This window comes from Emydura macquarii, unplaced genomic scaffold (genome assembly GCF_026122565.2).
Source record: "Emydura macquarii macquarii isolate MOO-44397 ecotype Brisbane River unplaced genomic scaffold, CSIRO-AGI_Emac_v2 contig_1119, whole genome shotgun sequence".
Taxonomy (NCBI): Eukaryota; Metazoa; Chordata; order Testudines; family Chelidae; genus Emydura; species Emydura macquarii.
In genome coordinates, this window is record NW_027131256.1 from 520,266 (window position 1) to 540,179 (window position 19,914).

Consider the following 19,914-nt stretch of genomic DNA (forward strand, 5'->3'; position numbering starts at 1 on the left):
TAACTGGCCAAAAAGACAGCGCCAGCGACCTTTTCATCAGCCAAAGGCACCTGCTGAGCCTGTTGTTGAAGCGCTCCTTGCTGCTGTCTAGGCTCCTGCTTTAAGGCTTCATGAGCCACAGCAGCAAATGCAGGCATTTCCACATCCCCCATTGGAATCTTCTGGTCAGAAAGGAAGTCCCAGCTTGCAGCTTCTGTACAGGCCAATGTTCCTAAAGATGCATGCATCATGCACCTTCCCTGACCGCCCCACATCGATGTCAGTGAAACGACTCCGATGATCCACCTGCATCTGCAAGACAATGGAGAAGTAGCCCTTTCGGTTGATGTACTCTGTTGCAAAATTGACAGGGGGCCAAAATTGGGATATGCGTTCCATATATCATCCTGCCACAGGCAGGGAATCCCTTTGCATCAAAGCCATCAATTATGTGCTGCACATTACCGAAAGGCCTTCATAGCGTGAGTCGACCCCCCGTGGACTTTCCAAATCCAAACTGATCTGCAATTTGAGTGGTAGCAGTCTGGAGTTGCCAACTTCCATACGAGGATCGACTCTCACTTCTCCACCATGAGGTCAGTTCTCAATTTGGTGTCCCTGCACCAGAGGGTCAGGGCGACCTCCGCACAGAGTTCCAGGAAGGTGGGCACTGCTGGTCATTGCACACCTGCATCACGATGTGATCCCACCACTTGGTGCTTGTTTCCCAAGCCCAGTACTGATGGTCCACCATGTGCAGCTGCTCCATGGATGCCGAAAGCAATCTTGAATGGTTTCTTTCCATGGCACACAGCAGAGCAGACACCACGGTGTCATCATCAAATTCATAGCTCGTGAAATATTGAAGGAGCAGACGTGCTGTATTCATAATGCTCATCAGAAGACTGAAGAGCAGTGCAGGACCCATGCTTTCAGACAGAGATGGCGGGTGCAGAGTTTACAGCAGTAGATCGTCGATGTAACTTAAGTTGACACAACTGTATCGTGTAGACCTGGCCTTAGGATAGGTCTACACTTAAAATGGTGCAGCTGTAGTGCTTCAGTGTAGACATTACCTACACCGACAGGAGGGTGTCTCCCATTGGTGTAGATAATCCACCTGCCTGAGAGGTGGTAGCTAGGTCAATGGAAGAATTCTGGTCTACACTGGGGTTAGGTGGGTATAGCTGCATCTCTCAGGGATGTGGGCTTCTCATACCCCTGAGACACGTAGCTATACCGAAATAATTTCCTCCCGTAGACCAGGCCTTAGGCACTTAAGTCTCTTTGAAGGGTGGGGCTTAGGCCACACCTCTATCCTAGGCATTTCCTATTGGCTACCATAGGCGGCTGTCCATTTAGCTTGATGGCTGTTTATGAATCCCATCCAACTCTCCCCAGGTGTTGTTTAAGGAGCCTGGGCAGTGAAGTCAGGGTTAGGGATCCCATGGGGTGGCAAGGTGCCTAAAAGTGAGTTGCTGCCATGCCAAGTAGTGCAGCACTAAAGTCCCTTTGTACATATAGCCCTTAGTGCTCTGCATGCTTGTCACTTTCAAAGAAGGTTGCTTTTCTGAACGGTGAAGGGCACTTTGGTGAAGAGAGGCAAGGACCCGGGGTTTTGAGTTCTTGCCACTGTGACTATATAGCGGAAGTGCAAAGAACAGAGATGCTATCTTTCAAAGGAAGAATTAATTGTGGCTAGCTGCCAGCATAAAACAAACTTGCCATGCAATTAAACCAGAGTTCTGCTAGCCAAAAACGACCACCTTAGGGAAATTGCTTTCTACCTCAGTATGCCATTTGGGTGGGAAGTCTGGGATCTGGTTGGGAAAGGCTATATGGCCTCTTAAGTCTCCCACCTTTCAGAGGGCATAGTACAGCGCAGGAGGGGCAGGAGTGGGAGCCTGCACATCAGTAGTGTACACTTGGGTGTGGAAAAATCAAAATAATTGTAGCCTATTTGTAATTTCTTCCCACCTCTGTGCACGTCTTCATCATGCTGACTGGAGTCAGACAAGGTCCCTTGGGCCTTGTGGCTACAGTCTTACCTATTCCTCTATTTTTCCTCCTCCAACTGATGGGACTAGTCATATTTGTGAGCCATCTTTTTCTGGAAAGCCAACAGCAGATCCTCCCTGCTTTTGTGGAGTCTGGCCTGAATGGGGGCTAGTCTGACTGTGATGGCACTGGTCCCAGGTGGTCTTGCTCAAAGCCGTCAGGAAAGGAGGGTGTTGTAGCCATCTTGGGCCCAGGCTGTTAGAGAGTCAAGGTGGGCGAGGTAATAGCTTTTAGTGGACCAACTTCTGTTGATGAGCGAGACAAGCTCAAAACCCACCTTTTCCATCAGGAAAGGAAGCAGACAGTCCTGCTAATGCAAATATAAAATTTAAGTCAACCCTTGTCACATTTCATGTATTGAAACTTGTAGGCCAAGGAAAGCACATCGGTGCTGCATAATTTGGAAGCTGAATCATGAGCACCACAGCCAGTCACCCTCTGCTATGCTGGGAATCCAGTTCTTAGCTGCTCTGCAGCTGAGAAGTAGGTATTATAAGAAAAGACATTTAGGAGTTCAAGAGGGTTAGCATAGGAAGGACAATGCAAACAGAGTAAAGATCTTAATATGAACCAGTTGATACCAGAAAGACCATATTCTTTCCTGTTTCCATACACTGCGAAGGAAGGCAGAAAAGAAATGCTGCACAGGGATCGGCATGCACGACCGGCAGGAATAATCAAATGAGGGGAGAGGCTACATGAGCTACACAGGATGGTGAGGAAAATAATCCTTGCTGAGAAATGTGATAGCTAGATTCGAATACTGGCTTTGGGAGACTTTCTAATATCTCATAAAAGGAGATTAAGAATTAGGGCAAGAATGAACAGACTGCATCATCAAACAGCTCGCTACGATTTTGACAGGCCGTTTAAGTAAATTTCTTCATCTCCGCCTGCACTACAAGTGGCACTAGCCAACTCAGGACCCAGCAGACACAGTGTATGGACATGCTTGGCTAGCTAGTGAAATCTCTGTTTGTGTTGTGACCGCACCTAGAGGCCAACCGAAATCAGAGCCCCGTTGTACAAAGAGTAACAGAGCATCTGCCCCAAAGAGCTCACAGTCTAAGTAGGCAGGACAAAGTGTGTCTAGGAACATAACAGGGCGGTAGAGTGAACAATGTGATGGCTTTGATGTCATGTTAGCTCCATGGTGTTAGTTGTTGAGGGGGTGGGATTAGCTAGGCGGAAAGACAAAGGAAGGGAGAGAAAAGGGAGGCGGACAGAGGGGGCAAGTGTGGCTGAGGAAGAGACAGTGAGGCAGGGTGTGGAAGTTGGAGCCAGGCAACACAAAGGAGAGAACATCCAAAGTCAAAACTGCGTGAAACTGTCTCATGACTTCATCAGTGTCAGACAGCGAGGGCGGTGGCTGCTCCTGTGTGTGTTTCCTGCTGAGTTTCTAGCTGCCTCTGCTCAGGAGTTCCTTCCTTCAAGTCCACATGGTAGGGTGAGGCCACAGAGTCTGGTGACCCGGGATGGAGGGATTGGGGGGGGGAGGGCATGTCACCTGTACGGTTGTGGGGCCTGGCAGAAGCAACTTCGCTGGGTCTCCTCTCTCTCTTCTCCCTCCAGTGCCAGTTTACCTGCCGCAGCCGCTTTTGTTTGTTGTTGGTTTTGTTTTCCTGCCATGAGATGCTCCTGTCTTTAAACCTTCCCACACTGCAAACACTGTGTCTTTTTAGTCTCCCACTAGTTTGCCATCTTGGGTCCAACCCCTAGCACAAGCTGGACAGCGGTACGTGGCTGGCACTGGCGGCCCATGCAAAGTGGAGCAAAGAAAAAGGAATTGTGGGGGAAACTGCTGAGTTGGGGACCTGTTACTTGTGCTGTGTAGTCAGGAGGAGGAATGGCAGAGGGAGGGCAGTGGCATGGCAGAGCATGGGGAGAGAGACATTTCTGCTTTAAAATGAAGCTGCATCTGCTCCTGTACAAACACACACGGCAGCATTCTTAAGAACATGGAATTTTCTTCCCCAACCCAGCCATATCCAATCCCAGAGACACATCTGAAGCATGAAGGGACTTAGTGGGTTCAGATGTTGCAGGTAGATGTCTTGTCCTTATCCTCCAACTCCTAAAGTAACTCACCCACCACCTCCAGTAGCGAGCCTGCAGCCATCTGAGGCCCTGTGAAGGAGTCTGGCAGTTTTAGCCACACTTAATTGGAATCCCACAGCTCGCCCAGCTTTCACAGGCCACCAATGCCTTTCTTCTTCAACCTTACACTTCTAGATAATTTGTCGCTTTCCAACAGCATCGCTAGCTGGGTAGATGGGAAGTGCCATGACACTGTCGTCATAGAAACGGCATTTTTTCAGCACAGCCCCAAACCTGTGTCTTTTGTCTCTTGCTATGTTATCTTCTGTTTCCTCTAATAGCCATTGATTGACCTGTCCTCCAGGAACTTATCTAATTCTGTTTTGAACCCAGTTATACTTTTGGCCTTCACCACACCCTATGACAAGGCGTTCCGCAGGCTGGCTATGTGTTGTGTGAAGAAGTACTTCCTTGTGTTTGTTTTTAACTTGCTATGAATGTCATTGGGTGACCCGTTTTTTGTGTTATATGAAGGGGTAAAGAGCACGTATTCATTTTCTCCACACCATTCATGATTGTATAGACTTCTAGCATATCCCCTCTTAGTATCTCTTTTTTAAACAGAGCAGTGCTGGTTTTTTATTCTGTCCTCATAAGGAAGCTGTTCCATACCCCTAATCATTTCCGTTGCCCTTCTCTGTACCTTTTCCAATTCTAATATCTTTTTTGAGACGGAGCAACTAGACCTGCATGCTGTATCCAAGGTGTGGATGTACCATGGATGTATATAGTGGCATTATAATAATTTCTCTCTTATCTATCCCTTTCCTAATGGTCCCTAACAGGGTTAGTTTTTTTAACTACTGCTGCACAAAGAGCAGATGTTTTCAGAGAACTATCCCGGATGACTCTAAGTTCTCCTGTTTGAGTGGTGACAGCTAATTTAAACCCCATCAATTAAGACCTGCATCGATTAAAGTTATGTAATGCTACCACCTCAGTTTGTATGGCAATGAGGGCTTTAATGTCAGCTGCTAGCTGGCAGCCAACATGCTCTTATGACTGTCAAAGAATTGTCTAGATCAGAGACTGGATCAAAGATCAGTCAGCAGAAGAAACTGGTTACTGTAGACACAGCTTGCAAGTTCGGTTCACCTGGCTATGGGTACAGGTAGCTGGCTTCCAGCCAACGCTTGTGCAGTTGAATGCAGAAAAGAAACCAGAGAGGGCTGCTTAATGCTCACTGCTGGGTACTATAGGATACGCTAACATGACAGTGATCGCCCTCCACACTGGCACTCAAAGGATTGAGGCTGTTACAGGTGAGATTCAGATTTTAAACCACTAAAAAAAATGAGCAGTCGGTATGGCACAACTGACAACCATAATCAGAAGACTGAAGGGCTTTGGCACATAGATGTGGGGTGCATTACACTTGTATGACAGAGAAAAACAATGTGGACCCTGACAAACTTCTGTCATGTACAGCAAGCCTAAGGGAAAGAGACAGTACAGTACAGGCAGGAGTTTCAAGGAGGGTCAACACAGCCCTAGAAAAAATGGTCAAGAGCTGGCCCAGAAAAGATGTGTCATACTCTGCAGTAATAAAGGGAAACTTATTGTCTTGTTTCTTTTGTTTTGTCTCTACCTGGGGGGAGGATGAGAGAGAATGAATCACAGATGACAGATGTTAGTCACGTCCTTTAATACGCTACTGGAAGGTGCTCAGTAGTGACGACAATGGCATAAAATTCTATTTTATTTTATACAGATTATCTATTTTCCTTCCCAATCCTTCAGGCAGCATGCATTTGCATAAGGCAACCCAACTGCTCAGCTTGTGGGAGGCCTCCCCTGCACTTTACTTTCAGTCTCATTCCTTCTTTGGAAGGGGAGGGGAAAGTATTCCAGATTGGTATAGGGAAGGGAGATGGTGTGTCTGGCCTGAAGTACAGTAAGGAGGATAGGCAGGAGTACCTGGCTCCAACCCCGCTGCAGAGAGATCAGATTTGGATACCTAAGATCCTAACTCATTTGCTGGGCACAGAGGGAGAAATGTCACCTTCAGGCTTGAACTGTCAAATATAGAAATAAATCACAGGATTCATTAATATTCATGAGGCAATTCAAATAACCAAAACAACAAGAAAATTAATTACCAAACTGATTAGGCTGTCAATTCTCTTTATTTAAATACATCAACAATTCCCTGCTCATGGTGTATCCTGCTGAAGACTGCAGAGGTAATTCCAGCTGTTCCCAGCAGGCGGCTCTTAGGGAGTCCGGTGCGAGCACCGTGAGATCCCAGCTCCTTGGCCTTGTCAGAGGGCTAGAGAGGGAGTTGCTGCTGAAGTGTCCTCTGTCCTTTGTACCCAGTGGTAGTTTTTGTCCCTACTTCAATAACTCCTTCTCAATACTGTCTTGCAATAAGGTTACTGGGCATGCAGTCAAGCTACGCACATACTCCTGTACCCATTCCCTTTGTCCTCCAACCTCCATGCTAACAGCACAGAGAGGGGAGGGTAGCCAGTTTTACCACAGATGGCCTGCAAATCTTAGGAACCTTTTGCCCCCTATCTCCAGACTCCATTTCTGCTGAGATCCCTGGTTGTCCGCTGTCACCGATGATTTCAGTTACTGTCGCACCCTCCCCTTCAGCCTCCCTGACTCCCACTAAGATTCTCCCTGATGCCTCTCTGGATGCAAGAGCCTCCTCCCCTGCAATTTCTCCACCACATGCCTTTGCTCAAGCTCAGGACTCACTACGGAGCAACCCATGTCACAATTCCAGTTAACAGCCCCTTTACCTTTGACCTCACTCGTGGCCTTTCATGACGGCACCAGTTCACGGAAGGTGTGAAGCTCCCAGTCATCACCCCTCTTGGGAGGAGACCCATCTCTCTTTCTCTCTCTCTCTCTCTCTCCCGGCAGACCACGGAGCATAGGTTTGCAGTCCCTTTGCACCTCACTGATTTCCCCAGGCCTGACTGGAGTAGAGCACCCATGGGTAGCCCTTGTTCAGGTATGTACCAGTCACCAACCAGCCTTCGCCAAAGGAAATACATTTATTCTTATAGGTAAAAGCATTACAAAGAAAACATAAAAACCAACAGCAGTTCTTCTCTGCATGCCAAGCGCTTACCAGGGGTCACCCACCCGCAGTCTGACGGGGCTCTAGTCACCCAAAGTCCTTCCAACCCTTCCACCAGGGCTGGAGCCCATGGCAGAAAGTCAGGTCTGTTTGCGGAGCGAAGAGCCGGCCTGGCATCGGTCCGAGCTCGTCCTTGGACACCGAACGCCCTTCGCTGGTCTGCGGGAAACGCAGCTCGGGCCAGTAACGCAGACCACTGCAGGGATCCCAGCCTGGCTCTCAGTCACCAGGGTGATCACACTCACACACTCACTCACTCTCACACACACTCACACACTCACTCTGTTTTTAGCTCCTGAGGGAGCTGTGGTAACACCCGGCCTAGAACACAACCACAGCAGGAGGTGTCAGGGATGCAACACAGGGTCGGTCCCTCCTCACACAGCCCGGGGTTGTGTCTCTGCCACCGGCCCGGCCCGGCCCAGAAACCAACGACGATGAAGCGTGACCAGGGCAGGGGCAGGGGGCGAGGACGGGAGGCGGCGGCAGGGCCGGGCCCGGGCCCAGGTTTGCACCAACCCCACGGGCAGGATCCGGGCGGGGGGTGGGGCCCTGGCTCCGCGGGGGGGGAGGGGAAGACGCGGCAATCAGCTCGTTAACCAGCCGCCACTGAATTATTCATCAGCCTCTTGAATATTCAGCAGCCAGCCCCTTCCCCCACCTCAGCTTGAGAACGCCTCCCCGAGCGGAAGTGACATCACGGACCAGGAAGCCGAGTTCGTTCCTCTCCTGTAAACAGCGGCTCCTCCGCTGTCAAAAAACGTGACTTCCGCCCTTACTTCCGGGCTGGAGTCATCCCCCCTCCCCCCGCTTCGCCGACCTCGTTAACTGCTTCCGGTACGACAATCTCCCCTCGCCCGCCGATGTTCTGGTTTAACCCTAGGAAGGTCCCGCCCTTCCCCCTACCCCGCGGTTCGCGGTGCTGCGGGCCAGCGCGAGCCGTGCCCCTGCCTCAGTGTCCCGCGACCCTGATGACCACTTCCGGTTTCTAACTTCATTCATTTCCGCCTGCCGTGCACGGCAACGGCTTCGGCTTATGACGTCATCTCCGTCCTTTCGCGTGCTCCGGAAGTTCCGAAGCACACCCCGCCTCATGAACCGGAAGTGACTTGCCGCTCTCCTTTCCGGTGAGGAGGCTGCTGCCGCCGCTGGAACCGGGGTCGGGGTCGCAGCTGGGGGGTGGTGCCCGGTAATCGGCGGCGGGCGAGACTAAGAGAGCCCCTGGGCAAGGGTACTTCCGGGTTGGAATGACCCGGAAGCGGAAGCGGGGAGGCTTGATGGGGTGTCTGGGGTAGAGTGCAGCCCGCCTCTGGGCTCTGCCGCGCGGGGAGTGAGATTCCGGACCCCGTCGGCCCCTCCCTCGGGCTCGGCCGCCGTGCAGCGGGGGCTCCCCCCCTCCCCCGTGGGGCGGACGTGGGATGTGCGCGCGCGCGGGGGCGGCCCCGTCTCCCTGTGGCCGGGCCCCGGCGCTGACCGGGGGGCGCGTCTCTCTCCCCCGCCCCGCGCCGCCATGCAGCGCCCCGAGCCCCGGCGCCGCCCAGGCGAGCAGTGAGGCGGGCGGTGTGTTTGCAGAGGCAGCCCTGGAAGGAGGAGACATGCGAGAGGAGGGGGAGTGAGAGGGAGCGGGGGTAAGACACTGCCAGGGGCGTCCAGGGAGCTGCGGGCATGGCTCGGGGCTTGCGGCCCCCCCCGCCCGCCCCCCACTTCTGTAGGGTGGCCCCAGTGCCCCGCTGCGCGGGGGCCGGGGCAGGGGATCTGGGGCCTTGCTGCGTGTGGGGGCTGGTTCCAGGCCAGGGAACTGGGAAAGGGCCGGGAAATAGGATGTAGGGCGTTTCACCTTCCGGGCCATCATCAGCTCCTGTCCAGCTCCAGTCACGGGGGAGGTGGGGTTGAAGGGCAGGTAGATCCTTGACCCATAGTGTCTGAGTAGGGGTGGCTGGAAAAGGGGAATTCCCTTCTGTTGTCCCCGCCATCGGTAGGATATTGCTGATCTGCACCCAGATACGGCTTTTCAGACTGTTACATAGATTTCCTTAATTATTCCTCCTCAGAGCTCTGTGAGGATGCTTTTGCATCTCATCAAATGCCCTGTGTTCAATGTGCGGTCTTCAGCATGAATTGTTTCCAGCAACACTTGGGCCTAAAAGTTCCCCATCACGAAATCGAGTCTTGTTCAGTTAGAATAGTGCTTTGGGTACCACTCCCAAGTGCCCTCCTCAGGGATTTTTTTTTATTATAAAGTTGGAAATGGAACATCACAATTAACTGTGTGAAAGTAAGGAAAGTAGTATTTAAAGTCTATTTCCTCCGTACTTGCATATCTTGCCTTAATTGTATCCCCTTTTACACACACCTTCTCCCCTCTACGTCCTTGCTATGCTCTTCATGTGCGTGCTAGTGACTCGATGCAGTAACAATATGAAATGTAAGCCCCGCCTGTGAAGTGTGTGAATCTGTAAGGGTGATACCTTGTCCCTCATGACAAGCAGTTATTGAGTTCTCTGACTTGTTCAATTGTTTGTTCAGTGCATGTACATTTGTGGCCTGTTCATGGAAGGTATTGTTTCTGGTTTGTATCAGGAGTGTACGTTGACATCTATCTGATACTAGACTGGTGAAGGGGAAGAAGGTCCCATCTGTGGCCTGTTTCTGGAAGCTGAGATGGTGAAGGCACTTCAGTGGGAACATGCTGTGGTACAGGGTTGAAGCTCCATCCCGTATGTGATAGTGGTAGAGCAATTGAAAAGGTTACGTGCAGAGTTCTGGTGAAGTAAGTGTGAGCTGTGTTAAGGGGGTTATGGTGGTGGTGAATAGGGATTCATGTTTCCAAAAGGGTTTTTAGACTATGATGGGTGGGTAGCTGTGGGTAGGAGGACAGAAGTCTGGTGGAGGAACTTTATCTTCAAATTTCCTCTCTTTGGAGGGTTGGCATGCTGCTGAGATTGCATGAAAGCTTCCTTCCCCCTTTCTCCCTCCTCCCCCCCCTCTCCCACAGTTCCTTATAACTTTGTCAAGCTTTCGCCTTTTAAACTGAAATTTTCCATGCCTGATCTCTTCCTGGATGTGAAGTTTTTTTGGGGATAGTCATTACTGAGAACCAGTACAGTGAAAAATATACTTTTGCCATTATAAATAAAGTTGTGACTATTTAACAACTCTAATAGTGGACTAGATGGGGGTAGGAAGGATTATTGCTGTCAAAATTGGTTTGGATTTGAGTTTGAAAACTGAATTGCTTTGAACTATCTTCCAGTTTTCTAAATGAAAGAAGGCTGTATTGTTTGTGTGTGTGTCTGTCTGTGTGTCAGTCAAAATCAGGATTTTACTTAATTATACGAGCCCATGACTTCTACACCTAAAACTTTACAGGTGAAACAGTAGAAATCTGGCACCACCAACAACTTTGTTTGCCCAGTGCATACTGTCTTCAATATTGTATTGTACAAACCCAATTTCACTTTGGTTTTAAGGTTCTATCTGGGCAAATAGTGAAGGTACTTAGATCTTGTGAGGGCGGGGGAGGGCTAAATGCCTTAGGAAACCCTATAGAAATGCCATTGGAAGCACTCGGAAGTCAGAAAAATGCATTAATTCTGTCCCCTTATATACTTGCATTATGGTTCTGTTCTGTCATGTAATTAGACTCTACTGTACACAGGAGCCTGTTTCAGTCAGTGCATGGGCTGAATGATGTTAAGGAAATGAAGATGAGGTGGCTTCTGTAACTCCCTGGGGTTCTGGACCAGATTATGGTTGAATGACCGTAGGGTAAATCCAGAGTAATTCAAAGTCTGTTAATTTACAATGAATTTATATTGGGGTAGCTAAGAAAAAAAATTTGGCCTTTAAGCATACTTGTTGGATAGTAAATAGTGAATGAGGCAGGGGTGGTTTCACTAAACAGAAAGGAAGTCGTTCATTTAAAAAAGTTACAAGTAATTGGGTTTATTTAATATTTTTCTATTTTTTTTGGCTGATATATAGGAATTGTAGCATGTGCAGCAATCATCTTCATTTTTGTTTTAATATGATTTTTTAAAATGTCTTATTTCTACGTTGTTCATTGCACACTGCTCTGCAGATTGTATATTGAATGACACAGGTCCTACAGAAATAATATATGGTCATGTAATTAAAGATAGTAACTCATAACTGATGTAGAAATACAGCATGTTGAGGCTTCCTGAGCAACCTCACCCTGGGCACTTTCTGATTATGAGCACCTCCCTTTTCAAACTTAATGTTATCCAAACATAGTTTTTATTGAATGGAATTTGATTGACTTTCAACATATATTTGAGACAAAAGTCTAAGGCTTCACTCTCTCATAACAAATGTTTTGTATATGAATTTCCTCAGTTTTTAAATAATAGTTTCGTAGATGTTGAAAGCTTTGCCAGCTGAGCATATTACCCCAGGGAGTGGGTAGCATCAGCCTTTTTTAAGATCTCTTCCAGTTGCTGTACTCATGGAGGTTAAACTCCTCCAATCATGAGAGGGCTGCCATTTGGTTTCTGGCTGATAATCAGGCCCGATCTACACTTAAACATTAGGTCAACATAGCTGCATTGGTAAAGGGTCTGAAAAATCATACCCTTGACGGATGTAGCTATGCTGACCTAACCCTCCGTGTAGACGCAGTTGTGGCGCTGGAAGAATGCTTCTGTCGATGTAGCTACCCTTGTTTGGGGAGGTTGTGTTCCTACACCAATGGAAAAACCCTTTCTGTTGATGTAAGCTGCATTTACAGTTACTATGGGGTTATGCCAGCATCGCTATGCTGAGATAGGCATAGTCTCTGCAGTGTAGACATAGTCTCAGGTTAGAGGCAGAGCTGGGGTTAGATGGCAGTGACTTGTGCCCAAAACGTGGGTGAAGGATGGCATAAAAGAGGTGGCATAGCAAGTCACTTCTTCACCCTTTCTGGAAGGAGGGGGACCTGGAATCAGGGACTCTTAGGTTTTCCCGAGGGAGTGGCATCCAGTGAATTAGAGCAACAGGAGATTGGGAGTCCTGGGTTGTATTTCTTGATTATCTGTCGGCTCACTATGTTATCTTGGGCAAGTCTGTTTCCCTCTCTGTCTCTTTTCCCCTTTGTAACACAACGCTAACATTCTTCTGCTGCCTGTGGCTGAGGGGTAGTTAGTGCCTGACATTGTTAGAATGAAGGGGTCGGACAGGCAGGATCTGGAATATTCACTATTTGGGGATGCACTGTGTGCAATGTGAGAATTCGTTTCCACCTGTGGGAGTCATGGCTACAGAAGCACACCCCCACACACCTTGCTCTCTTCCAGAGATGGGGTGACCAGGGAGGTGCTTTTGGCAGGGGAAGTTAGTCATCTTTGGGGTGGGGGACTGTAAGTTTGAAGCTTCAGGCAGGAGGCAATTGAGAGGAACCCAGTTCTGGGTGAATGGTGGGCAACAGCCTCTTTTCCTTGCTGGGTAACAGGGTCTTGGCAGAAAGATCAGAAGAGGGGCCATGTTGCTTTGAGTATAAAAATGGGTCACTGTTTTAGACTGGGCCAGTTCCTTGTCACAGTCTCTCTGGGTTTAATGTTTTTCTTTTGTGTGTCTCTCTCTCCTTCCTTCTCTTCCCCCCTCCGCCCAGCTAGGATGGAAGAATCTCACTTCAATTCCTCTCCGTACTTCTGGCCAACAGCGCCCACAGTCTCGGGACAGGTAAGGGCCTCTGTCTTCCACCACGGTCTGTTTGGTTCTGCTTCTTGCTGGGACCAGAATGCTCCTGCCCCATTTCCTACAGTGCCTACTGCTGGGAGAGGTCAATTCAGGGACATTCTAAAAGCACTCTTTCACATCCTTTTAGATCGAGAATGCCATGTTCATTAACAAGATGAAGGAGCAGCTATTGCCCCCAGAAAAGGGCTGCAGCCTGGCTCCCCCCCATTACCCCACTCTGCTGACGGTACCCACTTCTGTGGCCCTATCCACCGGCATCTCCATGGATTCAGACACCAAGTCGGAACAGCTGACGCCACACAGCCAGGCCTCCGTGACCCAGAACATCACCGTAGTGCCAGTGCAGTCTGCTGGGCTCATGGCAGCAGGTAGGGAGCACCGTGGGCTTGTGGAGGAATGGAAGGGTGATCTCCGTGTCTGGAGGGGATGAAGTGTGTGTGATCCTGGATGTTCTCCTTTTGGGGATGTAGGTTTACTCAGGTTTCAGGGATAGCAGATGGCATGGGGGGAGGGGGGATCCTGGCCCTACCTCTCTTCATTATGCCCAGTGTACTTCTGGTGTTTCTCCTCTCCAAGTGGTGCTGGGCTCCCAGTATCAGAGAACAGGATGGAATGGGGAGGGTAGCTACTCTTCCATGCGGATCAGGGTTAAAAATGGATTTTGAGGCCCCACTTTCCTGGGGTGGGGGAGTTGAAAGGTGAGTGGGCCCTCCCCCTGATATCTGGAGCGGCAGATATCTGACCTCTTTCCCTTTTCTTTCCTTACAGGTCCGGGCTTGGTGATCACCTCTCCCTCAGGTTCCCTGGTGACCACAGCCTCGTCTGCCCAAACCTTCCCCATCTCAGCCCCAATGATTGTCTCTGCACTACCCCCTGGCGCCCAGGCTGCCCTCCAGGTGGTGCCTGACCTGTCAAAGAAGGTGATAACCACCCTATCTGAAGGTGGGGGAGTTGCTCCCAAACCTCCCCGGGGCCGAAAGAAGAAGCGACTGCAGGAGTCGGGGCTGCCAGAGATGAGCGATCCCTTTGTGCTCTCCAACGAGGATGATGACCAGCATAAGGATGGCAAGACTTACAGGTGGGGAATGGGACCCAACCATGGCTGTTACACTGCATGGGGTGGGGGAAACCGTGCACCCTTCATAGTTACGTGGGGAAGAGGAGATTTGTGCTTTTTCCCTGGGAAGTCCTAGTGTGCCAATACTTTTAGCTGCAGAAAGAAATTGGGATTTCATCTCCTTTTCTCTTTTAACAAATCAGGCAAATTAAAAAATACAGATTAATCTGATTTTAAGGATTTGAATTTATATTGCTGCAGTGTCAGGAAGTTGAGATTGAAGTTTGACAGTCGGGCTATTGGGGCAGCGGGTTAATGAGAATCCAATTAGTCCAAACATCACTAATGTCAGCTGTGTGTGGCTATGGTACTGCAGGGTGTATTACCACTTGCTGCCATTAGGAGCTGCAGTACACTGGCCTTCCCCAGGGTTGGGACTCCTGCCTCTGCAGTGCATAGACCCCAGACCGCAGAGGAAGGAGGCAATGAGCAAGGACTAGACTTCTGTAGGGTAATTTCAGATCACATGCTCCCTGATGGCTCTGCTCCTACTCTTCCACCCCAGCAGAAGGTTGGGGGATGGATTTCTGAGCGAGGGGTTGAAGTGTTTCCGAGACTGGTGGTGGGTGTCAGATAAGAGGGGGAAGAGTTCTGTGCCTGGAGATAGGTTTTCGGAGCTTGGGAGCAGTGTGTCTTTTAAGTTTGAGGGGACTGGTTCTGAGCTGTGGAGAGGATACGAAGGAAGAGGTGAGGGTCTTAGTCTGGGGGAGGGTAGAGAGTAGGTATTTCTGAAAAGGTGAGCATTGAATGTTGGTGAGGAAACCTGGGGTGTTCTGAGCTGAGTAGGGGAAGAGAGTGGGTGGGGTTGACCGGGATGAATGGGAGAGTGGCTGCGTGAACAGTTGTAAGTAAGGGGAGTTTGGAGCTAGGAAAGCTGAAGGGGTCATAAGGCTAAGTATTTTCTGCCACCACCCTGACATTTACAGCAAAGTGTCCCAGCTCTGCATTCGGAAAGGGAGAGTGGTGGGAGAAGAAAGCGGGCAGGGCTTTTCCCTACTAACCTTCCTTAATCCTTAACAAAACAGTTCTTGTTGGGCTTCTCTGAATAGTTTTTGTTCTGAGATAACCCCGTTTCTGTAACTGAGCTCTTTTGGTACAAGCACCTTTATACTGTATAACTGTGTCCAGCTGGGGGTTGTATGACTTTAACTACGCTGATATGTTAAATTGATACAAAAACTTTTTATAGAACCAACCCTTTGTCCAGTGTCCTAGTCTTTCACTTTGAAAATAGGATCAACCTGTAGGAGGTGTGGGGGGGTTTGCTGCTTGCAGCCCCACCATTTATTTTGGGCACCGACCACAACTCTCTACGACTCAAGCGTCATACTCTGAGTCGCTAGTTAGGTCCTTTAAAGATGTATTTATGAACGATGCACTTGGCAGTGAAGAACGCTAGAATTAAAGTGACACCAGGACTTGAATTATAGCCCCCTGTTTGCTTGTAAGTCTGAAAAATGCCTCTAAGCAGGTGGAATGACTCAGCAGAAACCTCCATGCAAAACCACCATTTGTTGGGCTTTTCCCTCATGGGCCAATGTTTGGAACAAAGGAAAATGAGTTCATAACCAAGTACAAGTAATTGCGCTGAGCCCCAAGATAGGAAGGTTTCTATGGGTGTGGAGCCTGCCTCTTACCCTGTGTCCCGAGCAGACCTTCCTCTCTAAGCACTTGTGCAAAGGGAGAAAAACTGAATTGAGATTTGCTGGTGATCAGGGAGTAGCTCTTCCCACTTTGCAGTCTCTTTGCTGCTATCTTCCATATTTACTCTCAGCCCAAAGGTAAATATTTTTGAAACTGTGAGCAAAATTCTCTCATCTATTTGAGCTGTGGGCGGGAAGGATAAAATCTAACTTTCCCCACTGTAAAAATCACAGTGTGCAAATATGGCCAGACTTTTCCTGCTGGAACTTTCCAAGTGGCTCATTCCTTGAGGACTCCTGGCTTCTGTTCCTTGCTCTCGTAGGGTTTCTATAGTGCGCATTGCTATAGTTTTGAAGTGCTTAGGAAAATTACCTCTCCAGGGTGAGTTTCCTAATGGTTTCCATGAAGTCTGTACTCTTTTCCTCCCCTGGCTGGAGGAAGCTTTGCTTGGGGTGTGGCTGTACATGTGCGGTGGTGGTTGTATAAATACACTGTTTCTGGTAGAAATGTTTCATTGTTGAGAGTCTGGCTACCTGCTCTGAAGAGGATTAAACTAGCTCAGTCTGCTGTCTAGGAATTCATTCTACAACTGGAACCTCCTTCTTTGAGGTGGCTTAATCTTTGGCCTCCATGTGTTTCTTCCTGGCCTTTCTGAGATGAATTGCCCCCATACCTATGCAGGTTGCTGATAGTATCTAGCTTCTAACTCACTGAAGAAGATAAGGACTAAGACCTTGAAATGGCAACAGAAATATGCTGGAAACTGTGGAGGGAATAGAGCTCAGAGGTGATGTACTCACAGCACCTCAGCCCATGGAAGAGGTGGACAGCTGCATTCTGCATGGGGTGAAGGCTGTCACCTTCACCCAGTGAGCTACACCTGGTCTGGAGGTGATGTATGTGAGGCTCCACAGTGGCTAAATCCTCCTATGGCAGGAAAGGGTGGAGTTTTCAGCAAGCTGGGGGTGGAAGAATCATCTTGGTACTGGCACTATCTGCTCATCTGGGGTTAGTGATGAGTCCAACAGAACCCTGAGGGCTGTTGGGGAAATGCCTGCAGAGACAGAGGACAGTGTCTAAACCAGTTCTTTGAAATGTCTTCCCTTCTGAATAGCATCACTTCAGTCTCGCCCGCGTGCAGTGTCAGCCAACCTCTTCTTCACTCGTGCTGATCTCTCATCATTGTGACATCCTTGTGATGGTGTTGGCTGCATTTGTGGAAGATGGGATGGACAGAGCTGTTTGTTGCTGGTGTGGAGTTCAGTGGAGCACATTGCTTCTCACCATATTTTCACATGGTCTGCTGTAGGTGTTGAAGTGGAGGGAACACAGCATAGATCCCTGTGGGTACTGGGGGAAGAGAGCTGTTGCCTGTTACTTCTTTGGGGTCGGTTGGAGTGGAATTACAGGAGCCATTGTAACACTGCCTTACGTTCTAGCTGTGTTATGTACGCAGTCAGCAGCACTTTGTGGTCAATTGTTGAACTTAGCAGGGAGGCCAAGTGATAGATGTGTCTTCCTTCTGTTGTCATCAGGAGGTAATTATTTGGTGCCTCGAGGGGTGTCTCATGCTGTTCCCTAGTCTGCACTGCAAAACATCCAGGATATGGGTGACTTGGTTATCACAGCTTTGTTTAGGAATGAGAGGTTTGAAACTGGACAGTAGCTGAGTTTCTGCACCCAGGGCTGGCTTTTTGCAGATCAGGCAGACGACTGTATTTTTCAGGGAGATTGATGGGTTCGCTTTTTGAAAGAGGTGGCAATGATTTCTGTTAGGAAAGACATCTTATGTTCACTCACTGGCTTTCATTACACAGGGATGTGGATCTATTCATAGATGGTGGCTGAAATGTTTCTCAGGGCTTCTGAGTTTCCTGGCGTGTGCCGTGGCACAACTCTGCCAGGGCCGGTGAGGCGGTTACTGTGTTCTGTTCCACTTCAGTTCTCGGCCTTGGCAAGTCCCTCTCCCACGTGGTTTGTTTTTCCTCTGAAACAAGATGAAAGCTCTTTGCATGTGGTGTTTGGTTCTGATGTCTGGCCTGTGCAGACTAGGATGATTAGCCAGTTCTCTACATAGAATAACTTTGCAGGTTGAGATTTTTTTGAAGCTGGGAGAAAAGAGGGAACAGAAAAGAGGAGCCTTCCCACTCTTCCCTGCCTTGGGCTCCCCTACCATTTCGCTGGTTCCCCAGTTCCCTTCCCTTCCATTGCTCTTGGATCATGGTCCAGGAAGAAGGGAAAGGCAGGGTAGAGGCGGCACGGGCTTAGGTACAACAGTCATACAGGACTTCATGCTGGCCAGCTTCTCTGTGCCACCTCCAACCCCAAGTTCCATTTCTCTTATCCCTACCCCAAAGCTTCCATTTTTTCTGATCAGAGGAGCTAGAATTGCAACCCAATGAACTTCCTTTGGCTTATTGTAGCAGAACTCCTCCTCTGGCTACCCCATGCACATTCATCAGAAATGGAGCTCTGCTTGACAAAGGACTTTCTCAGCCAGTTCTCCTCTCTCCCAGTGTGGGGATGGGAGCAATTGGGTGAGCACCAGAAAGACTGGAGCGACAGGAAATTCTGGGGCCTGGAGCTGCCTGTCAGCTAAAAATACAAGGAAATGATAAACTTTGTTTTAAAAAAAAGAGTTTCTCAACTAATATTTACTCAAACGCAGTCCACAGAATCATGAAAACAAGGAGTTAAGTCCAAATTTGGTGAAGACACACTCATTAGAACATAAGCTCGACCATGCTGATCAGACCAATGGTCTATCTAGCCCAAGCGCCTGTTTTCTGACAGTGGCCAATGCCAGGTGCTTTAGAGGGAATGAACAGAGAAGGGCAATTTATCGAGTGATCCATCCCCTATCGTTCACTCCCAGCTTCTGGCAGCCAGAGGCTAGGGACACCAGATCATGGGATTATAATCCTGACCATCTTGGTTTATAGCCATTGAGGGACCTGTCTTCCAGGAATTTATTTAATTCTTTTTTGAACCCCCATTGTTATAATTTTTGCCTTCACAGCATCCTCTGGCTATAAGTTTCACAGGTTGACTGTGTTGTGTGAAGAAGTATTTTTGGTTTATTTGTTTTAAAACTGCTGCCTATTAATTTCATTGGGTGATTCCTGGTTCTTGTGTTATATGAAGGGGTAAATAATGCTCCCCTATTCACTTTTTTCACGCCATTCATGATTTTATGGACCTCTATCATATCCCCCCTAAGTTGTCTCTTTTCCAACTTGAAAAGTCCCAGTTTTTTAAAATATCACCTCACATGGAAGCTATACCATACCCTTAATCATTTTTGTTGCCCTTCTCTATACATTTTCCAGTTCTAATATATCTTATTTGAGATGGGGAGACCAGAATTGCTCGCATTATTCGAAGTGTGGGTGTACCATAGATTTATATAGTGTTGTTATATTTTTTGTCATATCTATTCCTTTCCTAATGGTTCCTAACATTCTGTTCGCTTTTTTGACTGCCACAGCATATTGAGCAGATGTTTTCAGAGAACTCTCCACAATGACTCCGAGATTTCTTTCTTGAGTGGGAACAGCTAATTTAGATCCCATCATTTTGTATGTATAGTTGGGATAAGTTTTCCAATGTGCATTACTTTTCATTTATCAATATTGCATTTCATCTGCCATTTTGTTGCCCAGTCACCCAGTTTTGGGAAATCCCTTTATAAGTTTTCGCCATCTGCTTTGTACTTAACTCTCTCGAGTAATTTTGAATTGTCTGCAAATTTTGCCACATCACTGTTTACCCCTTTCTCCAGATCATTTATGAATATATTGAACAGTACTGATCCCAGTACAGACCTTTGAGGTACACTGCTATTTACCTCTCTCCATTATGAAAACTGACCATTTATTCCTGCCCTTTGTTTCCTGTCTTTTAATAGTCACTGATTCAGGAGAGGACCTTCCCTCTTATCCCATGACTGCTTACTTTGCATAAGAGCTTTTGGTGAGAGACCTTGTCAAAGGCTTTCTCAAAGTCCCGGTACACTATCCACTGGATCACCCATCTCCACATGTTTGTTGGTCCTCTCAAAGAATTCCAGTAGATTGGTGAGGCATTTCCTTTTACAAAAGCCATGTTGACTCTTCCCCAACAAATCGGATTTATCTATGTGTCTGAAAATTCTGTTCTTTACTATAGTTTCAACTAATTTGCCTGGTACTGAAATTTGGCTTATTGGCCTGTAGTTGCTGGGATTGCC

At 48.4% G+C, this 19,914-nt stretch overlaps 1 protein-coding gene across 1 annotated transcript in view; it reads left to right on the forward strand.

The window, feature by feature from the left end:
- The first annotated feature begins 8,963 nt into the window (after positions 1-8,963).
- The window catches only part of ZNF384 (zinc finger protein 384), a 30,595-nt gene continuing 19,644 nt past the window's right edge, over positions 8,964-19,914 (forward strand). The window contains 5 exon segments of the mRNA XM_067545919.1: positions 8,964-9,500; positions 9,806-9,995; positions 12,837-12,907; positions 13,053-13,293; positions 13,694-14,003. Of these exon segments, the coding sequence (XP_067402020.1) occupies positions 12,842-12,907; positions 13,053-13,293; positions 13,694-14,003 (617 nt within the window). The 5' untranslated portion in view covers positions 8,964-9,500; positions 9,806-9,995; positions 12,837-12,841.